Source organism: Saccharomyces cerevisiae, chromosome V (assembly GCF_000146045.2).
Source record: "Saccharomyces cerevisiae S288C chromosome V, complete sequence".
In the NCBI taxonomy this organism is placed as follows: Eukaryota; Fungi; Ascomycota; class Saccharomycetes; order Saccharomycetales; family Saccharomycetaceae; genus Saccharomyces; species Saccharomyces cerevisiae.
Window position 1 is genome coordinate 468234 of NC_001137.3, and position 24442 is coordinate 492675.

General features: G+C 39.5%; 10 protein-coding genes and 3 non-coding genes across 13 annotated transcripts, besides 1 other annotated feature; 4 read left to right on the forward strand and 9 right to left on the reverse strand.

The window, feature by feature from the left end:
• Positions 1-136: 136 nt before the first annotated feature.
• Positions 137-583, forward strand: SPI1 (Spi1p; the record flags this gene model as incomplete). The annotated part of the gene is made up of 1 exon (NM_001179040.1): positions 137-583. The coding sequence occupies one exon, from the start codon at positions 137-139 to the stop codon at positions 581-583; it is 447 nt and encodes a 148-aa protein (NP_011077.1).
• A 640-nt stretch (positions 584-1223) lies between these two features.
• YNCE0026W lies at positions 1224-1297 on the forward strand. The gene has a single exon. It is a non-coding gene; the product is annotated as a tRNA-Val (tRNA).
• A 155-nt stretch (positions 1298-1452) lies between these two features.
• On the reverse strand, positions 1453-4191 carry UBP3 (mRNA-binding ubiquitin-specific protease UBP3; the record flags this gene model as incomplete). Its single annotated transcript, NM_001179041.3, has 1 exon — positions 1453-4191. The coding sequence occupies one exon, from the start codon at positions 4189-4191 to the stop codon at positions 1453-1455; it is 2739 nt and encodes a 912-aa protein (NP_011078.3).
• A 232-nt stretch (positions 4192-4423) lies between these two features.
• On the reverse strand, positions 4424-5755 carry YER152C (2-aminoadipate transaminase; the record flags this gene model as incomplete). Its single annotated transcript, NM_001179042.3, has 1 exon — positions 4424-5755. The coding sequence occupies one exon, from the start codon at positions 5753-5755 to the stop codon at positions 4424-4426; it is 1332 nt and encodes a 443-aa protein (NP_011079.3).
• A 52-nt stretch (positions 5756-5807) lies between these two features.
• PET122 (Pet122p) lies at positions 5808-6572 on the reverse strand (the record flags this gene model as incomplete). Its single annotated transcript, NM_001179043.1, has 1 exon — positions 5808-6572. One exon carries the CDS (start codon positions 6570-6572, stop codon positions 5808-5810), a length of 765 nt encoding a protein of 254 aa, NP_011080.1.
• Positions 6573-6786: 214 nt separating this feature from the next.
• Positions 6787-7995, forward strand: OXA1 (membrane insertase OXA1; the record flags this gene model as incomplete). The annotated part of the gene is made up of 1 exon (NM_001179044.1): positions 6787-7995. The coding sequence occupies one exon, from the start codon at positions 6787-6789 to the stop codon at positions 7993-7995; it is 1209 nt and encodes a 402-aa protein (NP_011081.1).
• A 116-nt stretch (positions 7996-8111) lies between these two features.
• Positions 8112-14615, reverse strand: BEM2 (GTPase-activating protein BEM2; the record flags this gene model as incomplete). The annotated part of the gene is made up of 1 exon (NM_001179045.3): positions 8112-14615. The coding sequence occupies one exon, from the start codon at positions 14613-14615 to the stop codon at positions 8112-8114; it is 6504 nt and encodes a 2167-aa protein (NP_011082.3).
• Positions 14616-15091: 476 nt separating this feature from the next.
• MYG1 (Myg1p) lies at positions 15092-16108 on the reverse strand (the record flags this gene model as incomplete). Its single annotated transcript, NM_001179046.3, has 1 exon — positions 15092-16108. One exon carries the CDS (start codon positions 16106-16108, stop codon positions 15092-15094), a length of 1017 nt encoding a protein of 338 aa, NP_011083.3.
• Positions 16109-16554: 446 nt separating this feature from the next.
• COG3 (Golgi transport complex subunit COG3) lies at positions 16555-18960 on the forward strand (the record flags this gene model as incomplete). The annotated part of the gene is made up of 1 exon (NM_001179047.1): positions 16555-18960. One exon carries the CDS (start codon positions 16555-16557, stop codon positions 18958-18960), a length of 2406 nt encoding a protein of 801 aa, NP_011084.1.
• Positions 18961-19097: 137 nt separating this feature from the next.
• Positions 19098-19169, reverse strand: YNCE0027C. Its single transcript has one exon. It is a non-coding gene; the product is annotated as a tRNA-Glu (tRNA).
• A 431-nt stretch (positions 19170-19600) lies between these two features.
• Positions 19601-19932: a long terminal repeat (Ty1 LTR).
• Positions 19933-20623: 691 nt separating this feature from the next.
• YER158C (uncharacterized protein) lies at positions 20624-22345 on the reverse strand (the record flags this gene model as incomplete). Its single annotated transcript, NM_001179048.1, has 1 exon — positions 20624-22345. One exon carries the CDS (start codon positions 22343-22345, stop codon positions 20624-20626), a length of 1722 nt encoding a protein of 573 aa, NP_011085.1.
• A 951-nt stretch (positions 22346-23296) lies between these two features.
• BUR6 (negative cofactor 2 transcription regulator complex subunit BUR6) lies at positions 23297-23725 on the reverse strand (the record flags this gene model as incomplete). The annotated part of the gene is made up of 1 exon (NM_001179049.3): positions 23297-23725. One exon carries the CDS (start codon positions 23723-23725, stop codon positions 23297-23299), a length of 429 nt encoding a protein of 142 aa, NP_011086.3.
• A 393-nt stretch (positions 23726-24118) lies between these two features.
• Positions 24119-24191, reverse strand: YNCE0028C. The gene has a single exon. It is a non-coding gene; the product is annotated as a tRNA-Arg (tRNA).
• Positions 24192-24442: the final 251 nt, after the last annotated feature.

Genomic DNA, 24442 nt, shown 5'->3' on the forward strand with positions numbered 1-24442 from the left:
GGAAAAGTGTAAGTATATCTATATAAAAAGTCGGCCTACTTTTGCCAGGTTCGTCTTTCACTTGCACTCTCTTGATCTTACTTTCTACTCAAAAAGAATCCAATACACAAAAATAAAATCAGTACTATTACTAATAATGTTGTCTAACGCTAAGCTCCTTCTATCATTGGCCATGGCCTCTACGGCTCTCGGATTGGTATCTAATTCTAGTTCCTCTGTAATCGTGGTACCATCAAGCGATGCTACTATTGCCGGTAACGATACAGCCACGCCAGCACCAGAGCCATCATCCGCCGCTCCAATATTCTACAACTCGACTGCTACTGCAACACAGTACGAAGTTGTCAGTGAATTCACTACTTACTGCCCAGAACCAACGACTTTCGTAACGAATGGCGCTACATTCACTGTTACTGCCCCAACTACGTTAACAATTACCAACTGTCCTTGCACTATCGAGAAGCCTACTTCAGAAACATCGGTTTCTTCTACACATGATGTGGAGACAAATTCTAATGCTGCTAACGCAAGAGCAATCCCAGGAGCCCTAGGTTTGGCTGGTGCAGTTATGATGCTTTTATGATCGAATAGTCTTTAACTAGAGACTTATTTTAAACAGGACATGTGTTTTTTACTAATATTGTATTCTTCGATGTAGTCGTTATAGTTCTTTTTCTTCAAATCATTTAAATAAAGAAACTATTTTTTCTTTTTGTGTGTAGAATAATAAATGTAATTCTAGTTCTTCCTTTTTTTTTTTGGCTTTTTCACAGCTCATCTTTTTTACCCATTTGGTCATGATTATGTTGTTTGCCGTTGTGCAATAGGGAGTTTGTAAATCCTGAGATAAAGTATGGTGCTTCGAGGTTAGCACTTAATTGGCGTAAGCTGCTTAATGACAAAACCCTCCTTGGGCTTGGCGTATACGAAATATGCTCCTGCGAAGCGCAGTGGCAATATTGAGCACTATGTTAACGATAACGTGTTGGACTCATCGTCTGTGCACATATGATTGAAATCGGGAATCCTCTGCTTTTTTTAGGTAAAATCAAACTTTGGCTAAATTTGGATGATTACTTAAAGTAAGAAATGAATCTTAAGAGATGTATGAGTTTTGTGATAATTGTTGTGATTCCATTGTTGCCAAAGGCCATAATATTTTGAAATTCACATTCCTTCTACAAGGTATTTGTTTCTTAAATGTTCATCTCCAAGAAATAATTGGTTTCGTGGTCTAGTCGGTTATGGCATCTGCTTAACACGCAGAACGTCCCCAGTTCGATCCTGGGCGAAATCATTTTTTAAATATGCCAAGCATAAAGTGTAACTCTGTTTCTCTGTCTGTCTCTATTTCTTTTTTAAAATCGTGCTCACTATCGTATTGTATTGTATTGTATTGTATTATTGCTATATTATTTTTTATGTATTTTGTCTATAATACCACCCCCCGTCTTAATTTCTCTTTTGATACATTAAAATATAGGCAGTCCTCGAATCAGAAGCTTCTTCGCCACCTTTCAAAACGTCATCGTCCTCTAGTTCGGTAATATTTACATCATCTATTCTATACCATTTGTTGTGCTCGCTATGATAAACATCCGCTGTGTAATGACCGCCATCGGAACTTACCCCATGATGGTATATAACTCCGGTTAGCTTATATCTTCTATCATCAATCCCTGAGGTGTTGTTTTTCAATGTTATGGAAGACATTGATTCTTCAGGTATGATTAACTCGTGACCATATTTAATTTTTTTCCTGATCTTCTCAATACGTCCATTGTACGCGTTATAGTTCGTCATTGCGTTGTCTTTGTTCACATTATTTATGAATGAGAATCTTTTGAATTGGATTAAAAGAACTTGCGGCAATTTATCAATAAAAGTCTGCTTCTTGGCCTCGACATCATTCCCTGACGAGGACTTAAAGGGTAGCAATTCGTATTCACTAAATTTTTTGAATGCAGTTTCTAGATCATTCACACCAGCATCTGAAATGTCCAATTGAATTGTTTGGAACGGATCGAGTGTAATCGATTGAGATTCCTTATTGTTCGGTATATCTAACACAGATCTGAACTGGCCACCGAAAAGTTTGGAGATTGGTGATGGAACAATCTCGACAGTCCTCTTGGCAGCGGTCTTAGTTTTCTTGCCTCTTTTGCTAGATCCGCTCACTTCATGCCAACCATTTTCTTCGGTAGAGTCATCATTGATCACGCCATATTTTTCTATCAACTCCTTCAGTCTAGGACTAGCATTTTTGATAAACTCTGCTTTTCCATAACGTGACAAATTTCTAATAAAGAAAACTTTCAATTGTTCATCATTAATACTTTGCAGCATATTTTGAATTTCATTATCGGTTAAGCCATCAATTGCAGAAATTAATTCCTCGTGTAATTGGTCCAATAAGTGGGTCAAAAATTCTTCTGCGTCTTCCTGATGGCCCCATTGCAAGTCTTTGAACTTCGGTATAGTAGACAAAGTTTTGTAAAATTCGTCAGGTTTGACAGCATCGGCAGTGGCGCAGTGTTGGAAACTCTTGGATTTTGATGATTTTTTTGCATCACTTTCCGTGGTTTTTTCAGCATCATCAGCATTCTCTAGGAATTTTTTCTCATAGGTTTCCTTATCGAATTGCTTATACATAGTCAAACAAGCATCTAATAATTTACAGGATGATGTGCCGACTCTTGAATTGGTATTCCGTGTACTGAGAACGTTAATTACATCAATAAATGGCTTACAGTAGAGTAACACTTGTAACACAGAACTCATAAAACAAATGTTGGCTCTGTTAATTATGCCTCTTGGAATAATGGAATGGACTGGTATTTTGTTTTCAACATCTTTATTCCGTAAAACGTAACTAATGAAATCGGGATCAAAACACATTCTTAACGCAATCGAACCCAGTGGCTCAATACCCTTTGTAGAAGGTGGAACGTATTTTTTATCCTTTTTCTGAGGCTGCTTGGACAACAGGGGAGAGCTGGATTTACCTATAGTCGCCGCAGCCATGTTTGTTGATGAAACGCCTGCGGTCGTACCAGAAATTGGTGTTTTAGTGACCATCGATCCGGAGACTGTTTTGTTACTAGCTTGTCTACTTTTAATCGCATCTGATGCTATGGCGGACCAGGATTTTGCTGCTGGAGGAGATGGTGAAGGTGAAGATGTCTTGGAAGTATTTTCTTCAACAGATTCCTCTGGTTCCTTCTTATCCACTACAGGTAAAACAGTAGCTTGAGGTTCCTGTATAACTTTTTCGTTACGGTCTTGCTTAGCATCCTCTTTCTTTACTTCAGTTTTCTTTTTAAGCTCGTGCGCATCTTTGCTCGCATGTGGTTTTTTATCATGAGCATCTTCTTCTTCCCCATGTGTTTCTGTCTTTACTTCCTCATTATGCTTTGGTATACTATGGCTTTTTGTGTGATGATGGGCAGAGCTCTTTTCTACAGATGAGTTCTCTAAGCTTTCAGAGTTTAGGTTCAAAGCCTTCATGTTTAATTCGTACCTTTGGACACTTGCCGCAGCAAATTCTGCTTCCGTAGTGTTTATGAACAGTGGCAATTGAATCAAGTTTGATGAATTTTCCTTGAGATTCTTTAATTTAGTGACATCAAACTTGTATAAATCATACTGTGAAGAAGAGTTGTAGGAAGAGTACGATGGTGAAGTAGCCGAAGAACCGTTGCCGTTGGAAGAGTTGGTCTGTTTTTTCATGCCCGCATTGCTGCCACTGTTTGGAGAGGCCATCATGGGGATATGATTGTTAGAGTAATTGTGATGGTAGGTGTGGGATTTGTTGTAGCTCATGCCGCTACCGCTAGAGTTGGCGCCTTGATTACCGCTGCTTCCATTGTTATTGGTAATGCCATTAGAGTGCCACTTCTTCTTGTTAATGTTGTTGTTATTGGTAGTGCTTCCGCCGTTAATATTGTTTTGCGGAGGCAAGTGATGTGGGCTGCCACTTTGATGGTAGATTGGCTGGTTTTGGTTGACCATATTAAACGAATAGGCAGGTATTTGTGTGGGGTATAGATATGGGGCCTGAGTGTAGCCGTACATCTGCAAAGGCGCTTGATAAATAGGAATCTGCATATTGGTTGGCGTAGGTGGTGGTGGAGAAGAGGTTTTCGGGTACATCGAGTACGACTCTTCTTTGTTAGCGTCTTGCATGTTCATTTTTTTTAATGATGATGGAAAGGAAAGCGGTACCTGGATGATGGTAGCAGACGAGTCTGACTTACTATTAAAATGACTTTCTTCTCTAGAAACACTTCTCTTCCCTTTCGCTTTTTCGCTGCTTGTTTGTTTTATCACATTATATTTTTTTCCTTCTTTTTCTTTTTCTTCCTTGCCTTTGCCCGTAGAAAAATTACCCTCTTATTACCGTTCACCTATATACGTATTCCTTCTACATAGTTATGTTATTGGTGATCGCATGAGATTTGCAAACAGCACCAAACAGCTCAATGCCCCTGTCGATATCATCAACTTCTAAGAAACTAATAGAAAGCCTAAAGCATGACTGACCCCAGTTTTTCTCATCGCCGATGACCTCGAAATTGGAGCCGTCGGCAAGGATGACATTAAATTTCTTGGCAAGAATAGTGGATATCTCCATGGCATTGTACGCTGGTGGGAGAGTGATCCAAGTAAAATAGCCGCCCTTCAATGGCATAATCTCGGTTCCTAGGGGCATGTATTTCTTAAGCGCCGAGGTCAAGACAGTGGCCCTCTCGGAGTATACGGATCTCAGATGTGCAATGCATCTCTGGGCGGCACCACTACGCAGCATCTCACCCACGATCATGGAGTTCAGTTGTGAGGGAGTTCCGCCAGAGACGTTTGCACCACCTTTAGATAGCTGTCTGGCGAGATTCGCGTTGATTGACTCATGGTATCCAAATCTGAGCCCAGGGGCGATCAGCTTGGAGAAAGTTGCGTTGGACACTGTATTCCCGAACGAGTCCTCACCGGAGGGCGCTGTACTTCTGTCTATGTGCACCATCCTTAGGGGCGGAGAGGGCAGCTCATCTGAGGGCGTCGTGTAATCTAGAATATCGTACACGTCATCAGTGATTATCAGCATGTCGTACTTCCGAGCGATGTCGATAAGTCTGCGTCTGGTCTCAAGCGAGTATGTGTTTCCCGATGGGTTTGCAAACGTCGGGATGCAGTACATAACGTACCTGTAGACCTTCTTGGTCAACTTTGGCCCCTGAATCATCTCTGTGGTACTATGGGGCTGCGGCTCCGCCTCGTGCTGCTCAAGGGCAGAAATCAACGACTCGAAATCAATCGAGTCGTGGCCCTGCTCGTTGATGGCGGTCATTTTCCCCTTGAATCCCGCATCTGTGAAGCAATTGTTGATCAAGAAATATGTTGGCGTGATGATGAACGCCTGCCTGGTATACCCGTTATGTGGCAAGGTTGTTTGCAGAAGGATGTTCAGCATGCCATACGAAGCGCCGCTATTCAGATTCAAATAGTCTGCCCGTGTCCTGCTCCGAGCCCCATTTTCGAACTTAAACAGCTGATCATTCAGAAACGTACAAATCTGCTCTCGCACCCACAGGGCACCTTCGTCCGAACCGTACGTCAGCGGATGCCTGTTATAGGGGTCGTTATCGTACTCCCTGGTCTCGGGCCCCAATATAGCCGCAGTCGCTTGAATTACTGCTTCTCGAGGCAGCAACCTCGAGCTCGGATGGCCCTTGAAGAAATTGATTTCCTTGTATTTCATTACCGCTTGCTAGCACGCGTTGTTCCTTGTTACAGCGATGCTCCACCCAGATTTATGTGTTGATTTCAAATCCTCTTCTCTTTATCACTAGTTCGGCATCCAGCAGCGGCAGCCCGCGATAACTTTGACGGAACTCCGCCAGCACACGTCGCGCCTGCGCTGGGCCGGGAACATGCCAAAGGACACCAGCCAGTAGTAGCGGTAGTGACCATTCGTTCTTTATCACTAGGGGCTGTCGTCCAAACAACGCCAGGGCAGCTGCTTGCTCATCTTGCTGCATCAATGCTATGCCCATAGCCTTGGTCATTTGCGGGAAGTCGCGCAGCCTTAATGGCGGCTGCCCTGGTAGCGTATCCATCTCCTGCAAGAATACCTTCCACTTTTCCCTGAGCGCCGTGGAGTGCATTGTGCCACGCGCAAACGCTTCGACTTTAATCCGTCTAAGCTCATACTCAATCAGTTCATCTTCTGGGCTGGTGCGACGATCGCGATTCATCGCCTGGTAGTGCTGGAGGAACTGCGCGGGTAAGAAGAGCCTGTCCTGGTACAATGCTACGCCAGCCATTTCACATAGCAGGCGGCCCTCTACTGGCAACCGGCGTGGCATCACATGCTGATACCACATGTATGCTATAGTGTCGGCATGGGCAAGCGCAGCGGCTCGCGCTAGCATCGTGTGCAGCAGCTCCACATCCACGCTGGTCTGCTGCTGCTGACGCAGCAGCGCCAGTGCATCGGACATTTTCCCGTTTAAACTGCTTAACAGTATTCGCGACCGCACATCGGTGGTCACCAGTCTTTTCGTGATAGTCAACATGACGTGTTCCGTTCTTATGTTCGAGCTAATGCCTCGTCTGCTCTTCCACGTTCAGATGTTCCCTTGATTGCTCAAAACACTCTCAGCAGGCCGAGATTTCGATTTTAGCCAGCAGTACGGAAGTAATCCGAGCCATGAAAAATTTAACCAGTGGCTCGCCCTCTATACGTATCTGTTCACGTACAAGCGGAGCCACAGAATAACCTCCCCGACGATGTTCAAACTCACCTCTCGACTCGTCACGTCAAGGTTTGCTGCCTCTTCCAGACTGGCCACCGCTCGAACCATAGTATTGCCCCGGCCCCATCCGTCATGGATCTCTTTTCAGGCCAAAAGATTTAATTCGACGGGCCCAAATGCCAACGATGTCTCGGAAATCCAAACCCAGTTGCCTTCCATCGATGAATTAACCTCTTCAGCTCCTTCTCTTTCCGCTTCTACTTCGGACCTTATCGCTAACACGACCCAAACAGTGGGCGAGTTGTCCTCCCATATAGGGTACTTAAATAGCATTGGCCTGGCCCAAACCTGGTACTGGCCCTCGGACATTATCCAACACGTCTTGGAGGCCGTTCATGTTTACTCTGGGTTGCCTTGGTGGGGAACTATCGCGGCCACCACCATCCTCATTCGATGCCTGATGTTTCCCCTCTATGTCAAGTCCTCTGATACTGTTGCTAGAAATTCCCATATCAAGCCCGAGCTGGACGCCTTGAATAATAAGCTAATGTCCACTACAGATTTGCAACAAGGTCAGCTAGTCGCCATGCAAAGGAAAAAACTGCTCTCCTCGCACGGCATTAAGAACAGATGGCTGGCCGCACCCATGCTACAAATTCCAATCGCCCTTGGGTTTTTCAACGCATTGAGACACATGGCTAACTACCCAGTAGATGGGTTCGCTAATCAAGGTGTCGCTTGGTTTACAGACTTGACTCAAGCAGACCCTTACTTAGGTTTGCAAGTAATCACTGCCGCTGTGTTCATCTCATTTACAAGGCTGGGGGGTGAGACTGGTGCTCAACAATTCAGTTCTCCCATGAAGCGTCTTTTCACTATTCTACCGATCATTTCTATACCGGCCACAATGAACTTATCGTCCGCTGTGGTCCTCTACTTTGCCTTTAATGGTGCCTTCTCCGTCCTACAGACAATGATTTTGAGAAACAAATGGGTTCGTTCGAAACTGAAGATAACAGAAGTAGCTAAACCAAGGACTCCTATCGCTGGCGCTTCCCCCACAGAGAACATGGGCATCTTCCAATCATTAAAACATAACATTCAAAAGGCAAGAGATCAGGCGGAAAGAAGGCAATTGATGCAAGATAATGAGAAGAAGTTACAAGAAAGCTTCAAGGAGAAGAGGCAGAATTCCAAAATCAAAATTGTTCACAAATCAAACTTCATTAATAACAAAAAATGAATAAAGGCTCTATATCTCTCTGTAAATATAAAAATATAAAACTCAAACCCTCGATAGGCGGGACCAAATTTTTTCTCTCTCAGCAGTGGATTGTATACATTTACCACGAAAATTGTTTATTGCTTGAAATAATCATTTGGATTCTTAATAAAATCTTGCAGGATTGTCTGAACTGCACCTAATCTGGACCCCATGCTGTTGGCTAAGTCTTCTTGGTTTATAAAACTCATGGAAAATACAATAGCCAAGTTTGATGCGTCCATTTTATTATTTACAACATGCTGATGTACTTTATTCAAATGAAATACAATTCTTTTCAAAGTTTGGTAATAGCATGTAGGTAACTTTTGGAGTAACTCATTCATCATTCTCTTGTATTCTTCATTTACCATTGCATGTGCTTTATACTTAATCGCCAAATCGGTAAAGTCGTTCACCATAGCATGAGAAAATAAAGAATCTGGTAACTCTCTTAAATACATCTTAAAACAGCCTGCGATCGCATTCACTTCAAACCATCTATCGTCCTCTAATGTAAAGGAATTATCTGTTGCACCTTCTTCGTCAAATGCGTTCTTTAGTGCATTTATACTGCCGATGGAACCAGGAATTCTGTACAATCCCACTTCATCTAGCCCACGCAGCTCAATCTCTTCCAGCAATTTCACAACAATTGTAGGTATCAAGGTATTCTCTCTTTCACAAACGTCTTCTAATGGTACCCCAAATATCTTATTATGAGTTTTACCTTTATATTTTTTCGAATGGAATGAAAATCTCTTGGAAGCCTTGATCATTTTTATCCATTCTGTGAGGTCACTAGAACTAGCCGTTTGAATCAGATATTCATGGCCATTTTGCATAACTATCTTGAACGCATAGTAGTAAGCCGGAATGTTTCTGTGATTGATTATTTCCATTATTGACTTGATTTCAAAGGTCTTCAAACTATAACTAGGTTTTAAGTCGTGTAGTTGCATGGAATCAACCTCTGGAAGTATACTTGGTAGAATGGATTTGTTACTTGAAACTTCTTGCGATAATATACTGTTGAGTGAATAATTAGAACTGGATGTGTTGAATCCACCGATTGAAAATGGTCTTCTGAAAAATCCACCTATTTTTTTACTAACACCATTATGGCTGGAATTTGACACTACTGATGATCTATTTGTGGAAAAGGAGGCCCTTGAATCTCTTCTATTCCTTGCTGAATTATTGCTTTCCATAACACTACCTAGAGAAGGCGTTTGACCGGTGTTCTTATTGATATTATAGCTATGATCGTTGTCACTATGAGTACCTGAGATAATAACAGACTTCCTATTCTTTTTCGGAACGGCCTGATGTAAAGCAGCAGAGTTCTTCAAGATCTTTTCTTGATCGAGTAAAACCTCTAATTTTCTGGCTTCCCTCTTTATTTTTTCAATTTCATTGACTAGTATTTCATTAAATACTCCCTGCTCTTGAAATCTCTCCGATATGGCTTCTGATTCTGATACTTTTTTAGTCTTCTTTCTGTATACTTTATTAACATCTTCAAAATTATTGAACAGAATGCGGCCAAATGTAGTTCTTTTCGAAGGATTTTCGTCACTCATTTCAATATCAAGTGGAAACTCCCTTTCGTTCGGAATTAAATCCAAGACATTAGATATTATGTTGTTAACAAATCTCCTTTTGTCAAAATTAATAAGTTTCGAATTAGTGATACTCATGTTAGGGACAAACTGAGATATTTCTAGTAACCTTGAAATGAACCAACCAGGGCAGGGGCATAAATTCTTGCAGTTTTTGCTGAATACATCATCAATCTCAATGAATCTCTTTATATGTATGTCATCTATCTTCTCTAAAACGTTACTAATCGATCTTAGATTTTGGGTTCCTTTAGTAGGGTCCGAAAGTTTTTCAGAAGCTTTGATCCACGAAAGTTCATAGTTTCTAGACTCTGGTGATATTATGGCATGCGCAATAGCAGTTTCAATAAAAGCTGGAATGTGTGGACAAATAGCATGAGGACTTTCATCCTCCTCTGAATCAAATAAATCCAAACTTCCGTTTTTCCAGCGGATGTAGTTCAAAATTTGTAATATAACTTTACAAGTAGTTAACCTTTCACTACTGCTTTTGTTGACGTTTGAAATTTCCATCACGAAAAACGTAGTTAGACTCGTGTGTAACTTTATTAACAATTTTATAGATTGTGGTAGTTTTTCAAAAAAAAGACTCTCCGTACCATTATCATCCTTAAGAATCAATGTAGAAATCCAAGTAAAAAGATTGGAAATTTCAAACTCGTGCAATTGCAAATATCCGGGGTTTATCAATTTGCTTGACTTAAAATGTAGCGGATAATTGAAAAAAGAGACCAGAGATTCCTTTGAAAGCAATTCCAACTCCTGGAAAAGAACTATCCAATCTTTCTTAGAAACTAAATTGAACTTCTTAGAAATAAAGTTATCTAACTGGTAGATCCATTCTAGTATATCTTCGTAATTGGTTGAGTGTAACTTTTGAAAAGATCTAATCATGTCATCGCTAAAGGAAGGATCATCAATGATGTTGTTAAGATCTGTAAAAGAGAATGTGTTAAAGGAATTCAAAATGTCAGTTATTCTCTTCTGAGTTCTATTGACACCAATAGGTCTGTATAGTTGCTTTTGGTATGCTGATTTAATACCATGAAATAGATCAGTTAACGTAGTCAACAAATTTTCTGTTTCAATCACAAAATTTTCTGGTAGGCTTTTTTGTAACTTTGAGTTTGCAATTCGCGTAGGCCATTCAGTGGATACTTCTTGTTCCATTATTTTTATAATATCCAATAGAGTAGAGTTGTTACATAAATCGTCAGTAAAGTCAGAGTAATGATTTTTCACTAAATGTAGTATAGCTTCCGCGGCGCCGATTTGGATTTTTGCCATATAAATAAGGTTTATGTTTTCATCGTCAGTTACTTTCATATCCCAAACAGGAAAATTTTGGTCGTATAATGAAGAGGACACTAAATTTGTATCCTCATTTATCTTCATTTTAGAATCATCACTGCGATCTAAAATCTTGGAAATTGACACGCTGCAACTCTTTGCACCAACATACCGTTTTGCCATATTTTCTAATACCGTAGTTGTAGTAGTAAAGCTTTTATAAGTGTTGAAGAATGTTTCTGTGAAAATATCATTGTCCATAGTTAGTTTAACGAATGCATAATCTAGTAGTCCTATGTTATCATCGGAAAGCCCTCTGGTAGAATGACCCCTTTGTCTTTGATGATAGTAATAATTCTCAAGGTCTTTAGTGTCTACCAATTTTGAAAAGATATTTGAAGTTAATACCAGTAAATCAAAAATCTTTTCTAGCGACGACGATTTCAATACGACACGAATAATCGATTCTTTTAGTGAATCTGATACTTGACCAATATTGTTGAAAAAGTCCATATTTTCTAATGTCTTACTTAGTCTTCCAGTGGTATCCAAGGAATCTCTCATCTTTTGGTTTGGAGTAGCTGGATTATTAATAAGCATGGAAGAGTGTTGTGAGAATCTCTTTGGTGTTTCTATGACCATACTAGCAGGACGGGATTTACCATCATTATCGTATACCGATTTAAATACTAACTCATCTGATATATGAAACACATCCATGTCAATATTAAAAACATCTCTCACAGATTTTAATAGTCTCTGTTTATTTGATTGTTTTGACGACATCTCTTTGATCACAGGTCCGTCAATTTTTCCAACACCTGTAACTTTATTATTATCATTTTTTGAGGACATAGCATCATCTGTTAATGAGCCCATAGTGTGACTGTTTGAAGCTATTGGAATTGGTTCACTGATTGAAAGTGATTTTGAGAGGCGCGCGGATGATCTTGGAGGCGGCAACTTCGCATCACTGGCAGCACCCACTAATGTATTCTTAGGAAATAGTGAATAATTTGGGAATAGTTCATTGAATAAAATGGGTAAATAACTTCCAGTTACTAAAGCACTCCTTTGAGAACCAATAGTAGAATACGCTTTCTGGTCGATTATTGGAGGTTCGTGTTGGACACTTAATTTCATTATTCCTTCAATGTTCAACGGAGGTTGTGATAAATGAAATTTCCAGAGCTGATAAACAACGTTATTAGGAGAATCATTATCCCTGACGTTTTCTGTCGAATTAGTTTTATGTCTCGTAGAGTCGATTGCTTGTAATCTTTGTTGCCATTTATGAAAAGCGTTTTTTGTTCTGTTAATTTTCTTTTCCAAGTACTTGAATTTCGTATCAGATGGTAAATCATCAGCATGAATTAATAAATCGCCAAAATAAGAAATCACGTTAGCTCTCGTAAAGTCGTCATCCAGATTTGGAGGAGCGAGTATGAAAACACTACTTGTAGATTTAGATGTCCTTTGTCGCCTCTCTAACTGAATAATGGTAGGAACCCAATCTTTAAAAATAGTTTTCAATGACTGATCAGGAACATATTTCCATGAAGATGACCTTAGTACAGGAATTGAACAAATGATAGTGGCGACAGCTAGCCATGATACCATGTCTCCTAAATGTTCAAATCTACAGCCAATTTGGACCCATTTATCTAATAACTCAGCTCTCACTTTTGGAGTCACTTTTTTACTAAACTCAGGATTTGTTGGAAATAAATGTGATATTAGTAGCCTTCCAAGAAAATGGATATTTTGGTCGTTGTTGAATACCAATGGATTTAACGAGACAATTCTTCGATTAATAAACTTCGAATCATACAGCAGAGAATAGTCAAATTTCGGTGCCCATACTTTATCAAACTTTAAATTGATATGATGAACTTCATCAGCCAATGTTGTAATGTCTAAAGACAGGAAATGACTTGGATCCAATATAATCTCTAATTCATGTGTAGATGATGTTGCCATTGGAAGAGATCGAGTGAATGCGGTAAGTTTCATTAATTCGTTATGTTTATTGGCGATTTTAATTTTCAAATTGTTGGAAATTTCATCGTTATGCAAAGATATAGTATCTAATAAGGAAATTATAGTCTTCAGCATTGGTTCATCCAGCAAAAATCCCGGAAATACATCAAGGATTGTTTTAGCAGTTAAAGCTAATCTTTGAGTCATGGAGTCATCGACAGCAGGGGATATGTTGTAGAATTGTGTGGAATTATTTGTCAATCTTGATTTATTCTTGGTAAAAGAAAGACCGAATTGGTTGAATACCTTTAGAAACTTAATGAAATGATCTAGTAATGGAAACATCAATAACAGATTAATAACAGCTCTATGTGTCTTAGATAATGATTTCTCATTAGGTACGTCCGATTGCTTTGGACCGGGGTAAAATAAGACTGTGTGACATAAACTTTCTATTGTGCCTGATATAATTTTACCATCACTGTCTTGTCTTAAATCTGGGTGCGGGTAAACTTCAGATAAATACTTCAGGTCCAGTGTAATAGGTTCACCCATTTGGCCAAATGATTGCTTTTGGTGCAGAGCTTCCGCTTGTGCTTGGTTGTTTGTTTGTTGTTTTTTCTGTTGATGGTTTTCATTTGCTATACTACTATTTGAAGCTGGTAAAGTTGGATCAAAAAACTTAATGTTACTATTCAAACCACTTTTGTAAAGGTTGAGAACGCAACCTTTCAATTGAGCCCTATAAAGACGGTAATCAGGTACTAGCATTTGAGGATCTATAGCCATGCTGCTTCTTGCTGAGGCCACATCATTGCCACTGTTAGTGGCCGTAGTACTACTGCTGTCATCATTTTTTAAAGACGAACCGTCGTTCCCATAAAACCTGCTTTCCCTGTTTCTAGAATACGCATCATTACGGAGATTCTGAGAGGAGGACGAAGAGGAAGAGGAAGGGGCTGTCATTGAGCTATTATAGTTTGTAGCAACAGTCTGGCCATGGGACTTATTAACCCATCCAGTCTTAAAAACAGTTGTATCATAGTTTTCAGAGTTTAAGTGGATAACATTTCTTTGCTTTTGCTCGTTATCGTTGTTATTATTGCTATTGTTATTATTAGTGCCGCTACTGTTACTGATACCTGAAGTGTTCAACGATTTCTCTAGCGTAGTTCCAGTGCTACATCGAGACTGAGGAGGTGATAAAGACGAGGAACGTGAAGGCAACAATGAGTCTTTCGAATGGGCACTCTTCTTGTACGCAATGGGAGTCTCATCCTGGGCATTGGACTTCTGGCTAGAAGAATTGCTTATTTCATCTTCGGAGCAGACAGACGGAGAATCGTCTTTTAGCGTAGAGGCTATGCTTCTAGAAGATCTGGTGTTAGTATCCGAATGATACATCCCCAAGTTCACCTGACTGGAACTAGTGGATGTGTACTGCTTGGAGGGTGGAAATACGGAGCTTTTTCTCTTATCTCTGTTGTTGTCTTCCCCTCTGTGGTGACTGTGTCCCTGGCCATGGTGATGGTGGGAATGCATGTATGGAGAAGCACCGCTTGTCGAGTTTCGAATAGTTTGAGAGGATGATGACGGCGACGACGACGATGCTGTAGACGCAGTAGTTGTCTTATGAGACGTGGAAGTTGAGCTTGAACTAGCACTGGCCGTTGAAGATTTCCTGTTCTTAGACCAGAGAAGACCTTTCATTAGACTCCTGCTTCGTTATTTGTTTTTTTTGTGTCTATCCAGAAAAGGCACGACGACCGTGTGTTCTTTTAAACTGAAACGTTTGCTTGTTTGTTCTGTTGGAAAAAATGGGACTGATCTGCAGTCTCCTAACCAAAGAGGGAAAAAAAAGAAAGAAAATTGCGTATAGCGGGAACGGGAGAATACGAAATCTGTATATTAAAAATGAAAAAGAATGTTTGAGTTAGCAGACAGTACCAGTGGCTGCAACGTAGCTTGCTTCTTTTGTTTTTGTTTTTTGTGCAACAAGAGCCGTCTGATATCTTGTGTTCTCAGGTCATTTTCAAGAGCGTGTTTCACCGAGGGGAATATGTTTCAGGATTCGCGGCGGGAAGATTTTTGCTTGCATTAAAGATTTACTTACTATACAGAATAAATAGTGGAATTGTTAAATATTATTAAATAGATAAGGGACCTGACTGAGCGCTCGCTCCCGACTAGGCCAAAGACATCTTAGCCAGCTCATATACAGCCTCTTTGGACTTGGCACCTCCAATGAAACCTGCTGCATGAATGAAGATACATCCTGGCACACCGCTCTTGGTGCTCAGCTCTTCGTCTCTGAGGCCTCTTAATGGCTCCGGCAAACCTCTCCTAAACTGGAAGGAGGTGGAGTTGATTGGTACAGTAGATACCCTCCAGGCACCAGAAGAGTCTGTGAAGAGAACAAACTCGATTTGCTTTTCAATGTTCTTCTCTCTTTCCAGCTCGTATAGATGCTCCTTCCATGGACAGAATTGGGGCAAGACAATGATTTTGCCACTCTTATCAACATCCATTCTTTCATCAATGGCTTGCGCCACAAGGGCCTTGGCTGGCAACCACGATTGACCGTAGCCTCTTACCAATGTGACAAAGACCCCACCGATAAACTCACTTGCGCGAGCAAAGCATCTGTCAAAAGACTCATCGGAAGTGTCTTCGTTCCAGTTAGGATTCATACCTGAAATAATCCCGGGAATGCTGATGGCGTTATCCCTGAAATTCGGTTCCAAGTTGGAATCCTTAGGAATCGTGTACTTGCTAATACCGTTGTCGTTTGCATCCAGTGCCTCGACAAATTGTTTGTATACCTTGTCATAGAGCAGATCTAAATCAGAGCTGCTAACCTTGTTGTTCAAAATTGTTTTGATAATGTCACGACCGTAGTGTTTGAAGATCAGACCAGCACTTGAGAGCTTAGTCTTGTATTTCTCGTTGAAAGTTTCGAAAAATCCACGCTGGTGGTGGTCAAAAAATTTCACGCCGTCATACTGAGCTCCTACATCCACTAGAATGTCACTAGCCTCCCAGTCCTTGGGATTTCTTGATCTAACCAACTTAGCATCTTTAAATTCGGGTAGTAGCCTTAACATGTATACCGCCAACGACTCGTCCGCGTGAAAAGATCCGGAATGCGTGCATATTTGTTTGGACATTTTTGAATTTAGCTTTACTCTTTTTACGCTATTCATGCAGACTTTTTGGGCTGGGCTCTTCAATTCCACAGCTTTTCGATAGTATTAACACATCATTACTTTCTACGTTGACAGAAAATTTTCGTGATTTGCCGTTCCCATCGCTCGAAAAGAAAGTGAAAAACTGAAAAAAATAATAGAGATTTATCAATGAATACAGTAATCCAAAGACGAGAGAAGAGCAGGAAAATTCGTACTTATATTGCAACTTAATGGTGGGCTCAGATTTTTCGATGCTCTGCCTCGTAACTCTAAGTATCAGCTGCGGATGGATCATAAGTAGTATTAATATAGAATATAGAGGCGCAAATTGAGGTTACCCTGTATAACGGCAGTCGTTGCGTCCATTGTTATGTAAAGTCTTGGCTTTATAGACACACAATAAATACTCCCAGCATGAATTGTTTTACCCAATATTGCACGAATTATCGACACATCCAAAGATGGCGAGAAGTAGAAAGAATTCATTGGTTCGAGATATTGCGTCTCATCCGACTATACCAGAATCTCAGACCATAGTGGGTTTACTGGACGATTCGTACCTTTTTGATAAGCTAAAAAAGCTATCTTTGGCTGTGGAAAATTCTGACAGTCTGCAAAGAACTGATGTCTCAGAAGGTTGTTCAGAGGTTAATGGTTCTGAAGCTACGACTTCTGCGGATGTAAAAAAGACAAACAAGTATTTGTATTATACTACCTATTTGGACCAGTTAAACATTAAGATAGACGAGTATAAAGTTGTTCTGGATCAAACACGCCAGGTTAACGATCAATTGGATAGTTCCATCAAGAAATTTCGGAAAATCTCTCAGGATACTGGAGCTTTCATTGAGGAAACGAAGACGATCTATGAAAAGCAGTCTAAATTAAGCAATCTAACTGAGTCAATCCCTAAAGCTCTCCATTATTTTGAAGTTTTAGACCCTATAATGCGTCGCTTGAACCATGCCACTTCTCCCGCTATTGTTAAGAAGAGCTCCTTTACGACAATGTTGGCGACTATCGACGAGTCTTTACGTTTTTTGGATGAGAATAGTGACCTCAAGGATGCGGCAGCGTACAGAATCAAGTTCAAGCAATGCTTGATCAGAGCCTGTGAATTGATATCTCACTTTTTAACGAATCTGTTGAAACAAACAAATCAAGAAATTTTGGATAAAACCAAAAACAAAAATTCGTTAACTGGGTTGCCGTCGACTACAAGAGACGCCTTCTTGTACAGTAAATTCTATACCATAGCTGATACTTTCAAAATTCAGGTTTCGGAAATTGTTAAGAGAAGCAACGAAAAAGCCTACAACAAGTATCACGATGAACTGAATTCCATTCTTTACGAGTGTTTCAACCACTATTTCCAAACACGTTTAAGACTGCTAACTCCGGTCATTTGGTCACACATTGATGAAATTGTTGTTAAAGATAAGGACCAGGGCTTGGTCAAATTCATTCAAGACGGTAAGGTTTATTTTCAGCAGTTATGCGCGGACGAATACAAACTTTTCGTAGAATTTTTCCCTGAAAAGGAATGTCGTTTCAAGATTAATCAGTGGTTCTTACAGTTATGTGAACCCCTTTATGACTCCATTAGAGTCAGGGTTTTGAAAGAGACAGATATTTGTACTTTGTGTGACTCAGTGACTTTGTTTGCTCCATATTATGAATTTGAAGAAGGTTCAGAAGAATACGTGAAGCAGTTTACCGACATTCAGTATGATAAACTATTCGAACCGATTGTCCAAAAAGTGCAGGCTAGATTAATTTTAAGAGTGCAAATATATGTCCAACAAAATATTTTGAGCTATAGGCCCACTAGGGACGTTTTCATGATTTCAAATAGAAGGAGAAAATCGAAGACCAGCTTACAAGGGGGTAACGAAGATGCTACTACTAGTGATGACAATCCAGATCCCTTGTTAGAATCTTATTTATCTTCTTTCAAGAATAGAAGCATATTGCCCATATCCCCTAATGATGCAGACGATAAAAGTATTGATTCAGAAGAATCTACTGATAAAATTTCACAGTTGCAAACATATTATCCGCCCTTGTTAAAGACTTTGGCTTTATTGTCCAAAATTTATGAAATGATCAATTCTGTGGTATTTGATGATTTAGCTCACCATGTAGTCCACGACTGTATTGTATCCTTGAGAAATGCCTATGATATGGTTATCAAATCTTCAGCGGGAAAATCTGATTTTAACAACTTAGATATTTCATTAGCGTACCTAAAAAATTTGTTGATGTTACGTGATTCCATACAGAACTTTAATATTCAATATACAGTTAATGAAACTTATCTGGATTTTTCTGGTGTTGAGGGGTTTTTCAAATCACTTAAAGAAAATGGTAGAAACGTTTTGAAAAAGACAAAGTCATCTTCAATATTGACCCTGGCAAGAGAGCTGGTTCCAAAAGTTGTAAACAATATGGTGGACGCCCGTACGGAACTCATATCTGAATTGAGAAACGTCATTAAAGATTTTACTGAAAGCACTTCTTTGGAGCTTATTGATGACACTTTAGATATCAATAGTGATGAAGATCTGTTAAGCAAAAACGTAAAATTAAGAGAGAATATAAAGGCCAGATTACCAAGAATATATGAACAGATATTGAACTATATCGATGATCAAGAGATTGTTACTAATTTATTAGACGCTGTGCAAGAGTTAATTACACAATCATATTCCAAATATTATGAAACTATAACTGAATTGGCAGAAAATGGAAAGTTTGCTAAGGATCAAGTCGCAGACGTAATGTACTTGGACGTCTTCACAGATTTTTTTGCCAAAGAGGTGGCGGATCTTTTAAGAAATGGTGATATTGATACCATAACGAAATAAACTTATGTGTAATTTCAACTTTTTCTATAATTTTCATGCATACATAAATCTGATATCGAAATAAAAATTACATTACACGGTAAAAAAAATGTTTTCAAAGCTTTTGATCGTAAGCGATTGAAAAAATATAACGAATACTCCGATACGGGGAGTCGAACCCCGGTCTCCACGGTGAAAGCGTGATGTGATAGCCGTTACACTATATCGGATTAAATTCATGAATTTTTTAGGGCTCCGAATATTGTAAATTCGTTAACAATTCAAGCAACTCATTTAAACAAGTAATCAATAAAGTCAAAATATATAAACAAATTAAGATCGCTGCCAAAGTAGTGATCAACCAAGAGACATTAAGGTTGTTATCTCGTGGACCACAACGCACCTAGATGCATGCAAACATAACAACAGTGGAATTCATTTGTTAGATTTGAATTTGCCTTAACATTGCGGTTCGTAAGTTTTCTAGGTGACAGATACCGGAGAAAGGTGAATCGAACTGTATCGTAATGTACTACTACTTACTCATATTTTTGGTTCAGTGGGATTTATTGACGTTAAGCTCACTTTTATCATCCTAGTTCAATGTAAAGATTTATGAGATTATTTAAAGAAGTTTTCAAAGTATTTGTATGATTAATAGTGTTGGAATAAAAATCAACTATCATCTACTAACTAGTATTTACGTTACTAGTATATTATCATATACGGTGTTAGAAGATGACGCAAATGATGAGAAATAGTCATCTAAATTAGTGGAAGCTGAAACGCAAGGATTGATAATGTAATAGGATCAATGAATATTAACATATAAAACGATGATAATAATATTTATAGAATTGTGTAGAATTGCAGATTCCCTTTTATGGATTCCTAAATCCTAGAGGAGAACTTCTAGTATATCTACATACCTAATATTATAGCCTTAATCACAATGGAATCCCAACAATTACATCAAAATCCACATTCTCTACAAATAGCCCTTCACCTTACATTGCACCACTGGTTGAACAGTCCATTTTTAAATCTCTCCCATTTTGTTATTGGTATAATGGGGCATGTAAACCTGTACGAGATCCCCAGAAATTACGATGTAAATACCTACATTGGTATTACAGTTTTTTATGTGAATTAAAATTTATCATCTTAAGATTATTACCACAGCACTATATTCTGAACATTATTCGAAATGATATAATTCAAATATTCCCTATCAGTATGTCCATAGGCGATAAAAATGTGATTAAGTAATTTTCGAGCCCCCGCGTTAAGCAAGCATCCATCAATAAAAACTTCATTAACACTCTTAGATAATCACTGTAAAAAATTCTAATTATCGGTTAAGGTTATAAAGTTAGGTAGCTGGTAAAAAAGCGATTGATCTCAGACATATCTTTTAAATGTTAAAACTCATCGCTCTTCAGGGAAATCTTACGCGCTATTTTTACAGTCGCGCGGGTCTTAACCATAATTTTTTACCGCTGCAAATATTTGAATGCTATAAGAGCAGATAAAAAATAGATTATAGAAATTAACCTGTTAAAACAATTATCCAAAATGTAGTAAGTATTTATCTTACGTAAAAAGTTCGATGCATATAAAATAAAATAGAATATATAAAGAGATACAACAGAGTCTCAAGAAGGAAAAAAGCTTGATGAACCCGTTATAAGTAGTAATGTGTATACTTAGCGCTATCCTGGTGAACGCGCATTTCCTTTCTTTTGAACTCATTCACCTCCATTTTGATTTCAATATTGGATATATTTTTTGTGGATGAGAGATTATTACCGACAAAAGTAGAAGGATTGGTAATGTCTTGGCTCTTTCCTTTAAAGAAATTATTCAAAAAGGTATTATCACACCTGCAATAGTCCGCGGCGGACCACGTATCGTTTACATAAATCTCATCCGCAAAGCGTAAGGATTTGACGGCATTTTTAGATTTCGATGACCCTGAAGAAGGGGCAGGTGTTGGCGAAGAAGATATGGATTGCATTGGTCCACGGGAAACCAACGATGACGAGGACGAAGAAGAAGGAGCCGGCGATGATATTGAAGAGTTTATGAACGAAGAGTTCGCAGCATCAGTAGTGGTAGAGAGAGAAGATGGCACAGAAGCAGTCAAAGGCAATTTGTTTAAATACACGGTAGACCATTCATCCTGCAAACGCTTTAAGAAAACGGTGCTCTTTTCCTCTGGAGCAATATCTTCATTAGACGAATCTTGACTACAGTAGTATAACTTTGTAGTTCGTTTATCAGACAGTGTAGGTCTGTTTGGTGACCTAGGGGGTGGAAGAACTGGTATCCTGTTATTATCTCCGAGTGCTGTCAATTCTTGTACTATGCCAGAGTCCTTAATTGAAGGTACAGCCGTTTCGTGATTGTTAACGGTTGAAAAACTCTGTTTTATAATTTCAACCGGTTGGTCAAGGGACGTTATCGGTTCTGGTACAACTCTCTCCGGATTTTTCCTTTTCTGCTTTGTTTTGCTATTCTCTTCTACGGAATCTGCAGAATTTGATGACTTGGACGACCAGATTTTCCTGAAGAAACGAGATATCTTTTTAGAATTTGATCTAATTGCCTTTGGAGACTCGGATTCAGATTTCTGATTAGCATCAGCAGCTTTCGTTTGTTGAGGAGAACGATTGTTCGTGCCAGTGGCAATGGAATCGTTATCTGCGGAAGATGGGCCTCCAGTCTGGGTCAAAGGCAACGATGAACTAGAAGGAGAGTCGGGAAAAGTCGAAGATGGCGGAAGCCTTGCTATCTGGTTTCTTGGCGTGAAATTTTCACCGTTGGGGAATTGAAAAGCGCTTTTCATCTGCTTTCTTTGTAATTGGAAAGGAGTAAGTTCCTTCCTAACACGTGGATTAGAATAGGTAGGCGGGGATGATCGGAGACTGTAGCGACTACCAGAGTACTTTTCGGGAATGGTCATTAAGGAGTGGCGTCTGGACGGGTTTGGTCTACAACGATATTGCGGGTGCGCATTGTGATCACTGGTAGTATGGTTGTTCATGTTCATGTTCATGTTCATGTTCATGTTCATATTCATATTCATATTCATATTCATGTTATCGTAGCGAGAGGGGCGATTTCTAGTTGAAGGCAGAGATGAAGTCGAGGAGGAAGCAAAGTTAGGTTTATTGTACTGGCGCATCGGTGCGCCATTACCATTATTGTCTGATCTATTAGCCACCAGAGTAGAGTGCCTCCTTGAGACGGTAGCATCCGGTATGTAGAACAGATCAATCGTAGACGCAGATCTAGCGTCCACAGCCCTAGGAATACTCAAAGAGTCTCTCCTTGAAGGAGAAGTGAGCGTGTGAAAATCATTACCATGCAAACTCCTCCTCGAGGAAGAACCCTGCTGTAACATGCTGATTAAGAGTGAGTGGAAGTAGTAGCGAGCGGTGGTGGCTATGTGTTTAGCCTGGTAAAATGAATCCTATTGTGTCAGCACGGAAAAAACAACAATAGCAATAATATGACAATAAACAAGTATTTTGCCGTAGCTCTCCTTCAGTTATTTGATGATGAGTGTAAACAGATTACTGTATATAGAGCAGTAGTAAAGAAAGCTGAAGTCAAGTGCAGATGAAAGACAAATACAAAAGGAGTACGCCTGTATTATATTTCCAAGTGCGTAATTTTGAGGTATTAATATTAAGTAATTATCAGAAGCAAGAAGCCAACAACCAGACCGCTTGGGCTTAAACTAGCATATCAGCACAATCTGCAAGTATACATTTCTTTGGTGTCTCGAACGCAACGCGGTGCAAACCGCGAGAACCTTAACGATTTTTCACACTCCTTCCTCCGTTGCTGCAAGAATCCTCGAGCTAGCCCTTCGTCCGCTTCCTTTGGCACTTGAAAGAAAAAATTAGCTTTTCTTTTTCCTCCTTTCTTTTTGTCTTTCTGGTGTAGGCACAGTTGGAAGGATGGGACACCTAAAAATCTTATTTAAGAAGTCACAGACGGTAACGCAGCGCCTCGTTTCTAAATCGTATAGCAGGCTGAGCGCCCGCACACCCACCTGCGGGAGTTACTCCGGGGATCGTATGGGGTGATGCATGCTCTTTCGTAAACCTTAAGAATAGCGTTAATTTTTTCCTAAATAGGAATACACATACTCATGCTATGTAACTGTAGAGAAAGGTACAGATTACATGAGGCGCCGGTTGTCGTTGATACATATGTGATTACGTTTCGTCCTTGATAATAGAGTATAATATATATGTGCAGACATATATAGATATAAATACATTGGTATATGGATATATATAGATGTGGTATTCATTTTACACTAAGTTACATCGCCCCGTTCTGCTCAGGCACTCTCTTCCTCCGGTTGTGTTTGGCCTTCTTCTACGCATAGACCTTCCCTTAAGAAATCGAATTTTTCGTCGTTTAAAATTGTTTTTTTTAGTATTTCGGCGGTTATTCTCTTGGTTCCTTGTCCTCTTGCCATCTCCCCGCTTTTTTTCACCAATAACGCTATAAAAAACTCTAGGGACCTGCCCGCTATTACGGGCGTGGCTTGTGAAACTTTTCCTATATCCTCGTCTGTCTGCATTATTTTCTTTACCTTGGCCGGAGGGAAGTGTGTCTTTATTCTGTCGAATACATCACCTAGCTCGTTGTTGTTATTCGAGTTGGTACCCATGTTACCTACTGGACTCCCTCCAGCATCAAGTGGTACCTCATGTTCAGGTTTTATTGGTGGTAGTTGTGTTGTAACTGGTACTTGATCTGCCATTAAGAATGTAGTGATGAGTACTGTAACTGGTTTTATTTTTTTTTTTGAATTTTTATTTTCGTGACGTGCTTTTTTTTCCGTTTTTGGTTTTAATGCCCCAAAATAAAATAATCCCCTTTTGTATACGTTTTTCTTTGCCTGCCTTTTTATTTCTCAGTGCATTGCCCTTTCTTTCGCAAATTCATGTGTTTTAAGGGTAATAGGAAATATCACGCTACCTGACAAAAAAAAAAAAAATTAATTTTGGCCTGGAAAATTCTTCTCCTTAAATACAAAAAGATTCTTTTTTATAGAATGTCATAATTCACGAACAGTTAAAAAAATATAAACACACAACGTAACACAGATGCCGGGTTACGATATCCGAAAAAGTTGATTAAAAGAAAAATAATCCTTCCCCGCCAGGACTTGAACCTGGAATCTTCTGGTTCGTAGCCAGACGCCGTGACCATTGGGCCACGAGGAATAGGATGTTCAGTGTGTTGTATTACGGGCTCGAGTAATACCGGAGTGTCTTGACAATCCTAATATAAACAGTCTTAGGGAAGTAACCAGTTGTCAAAACAGTTTATCAGATTAATTCACGGAATGTTACTTATCTTATATATTATATAAAATATGAATCATACTAAGTGGTGGAAGCGCGGAATCTCGGATCTAAACTAATTGTTCAGGCATTTATACTTTTGGGTAGTTCAGCTAGGGAAGGACGGGTTT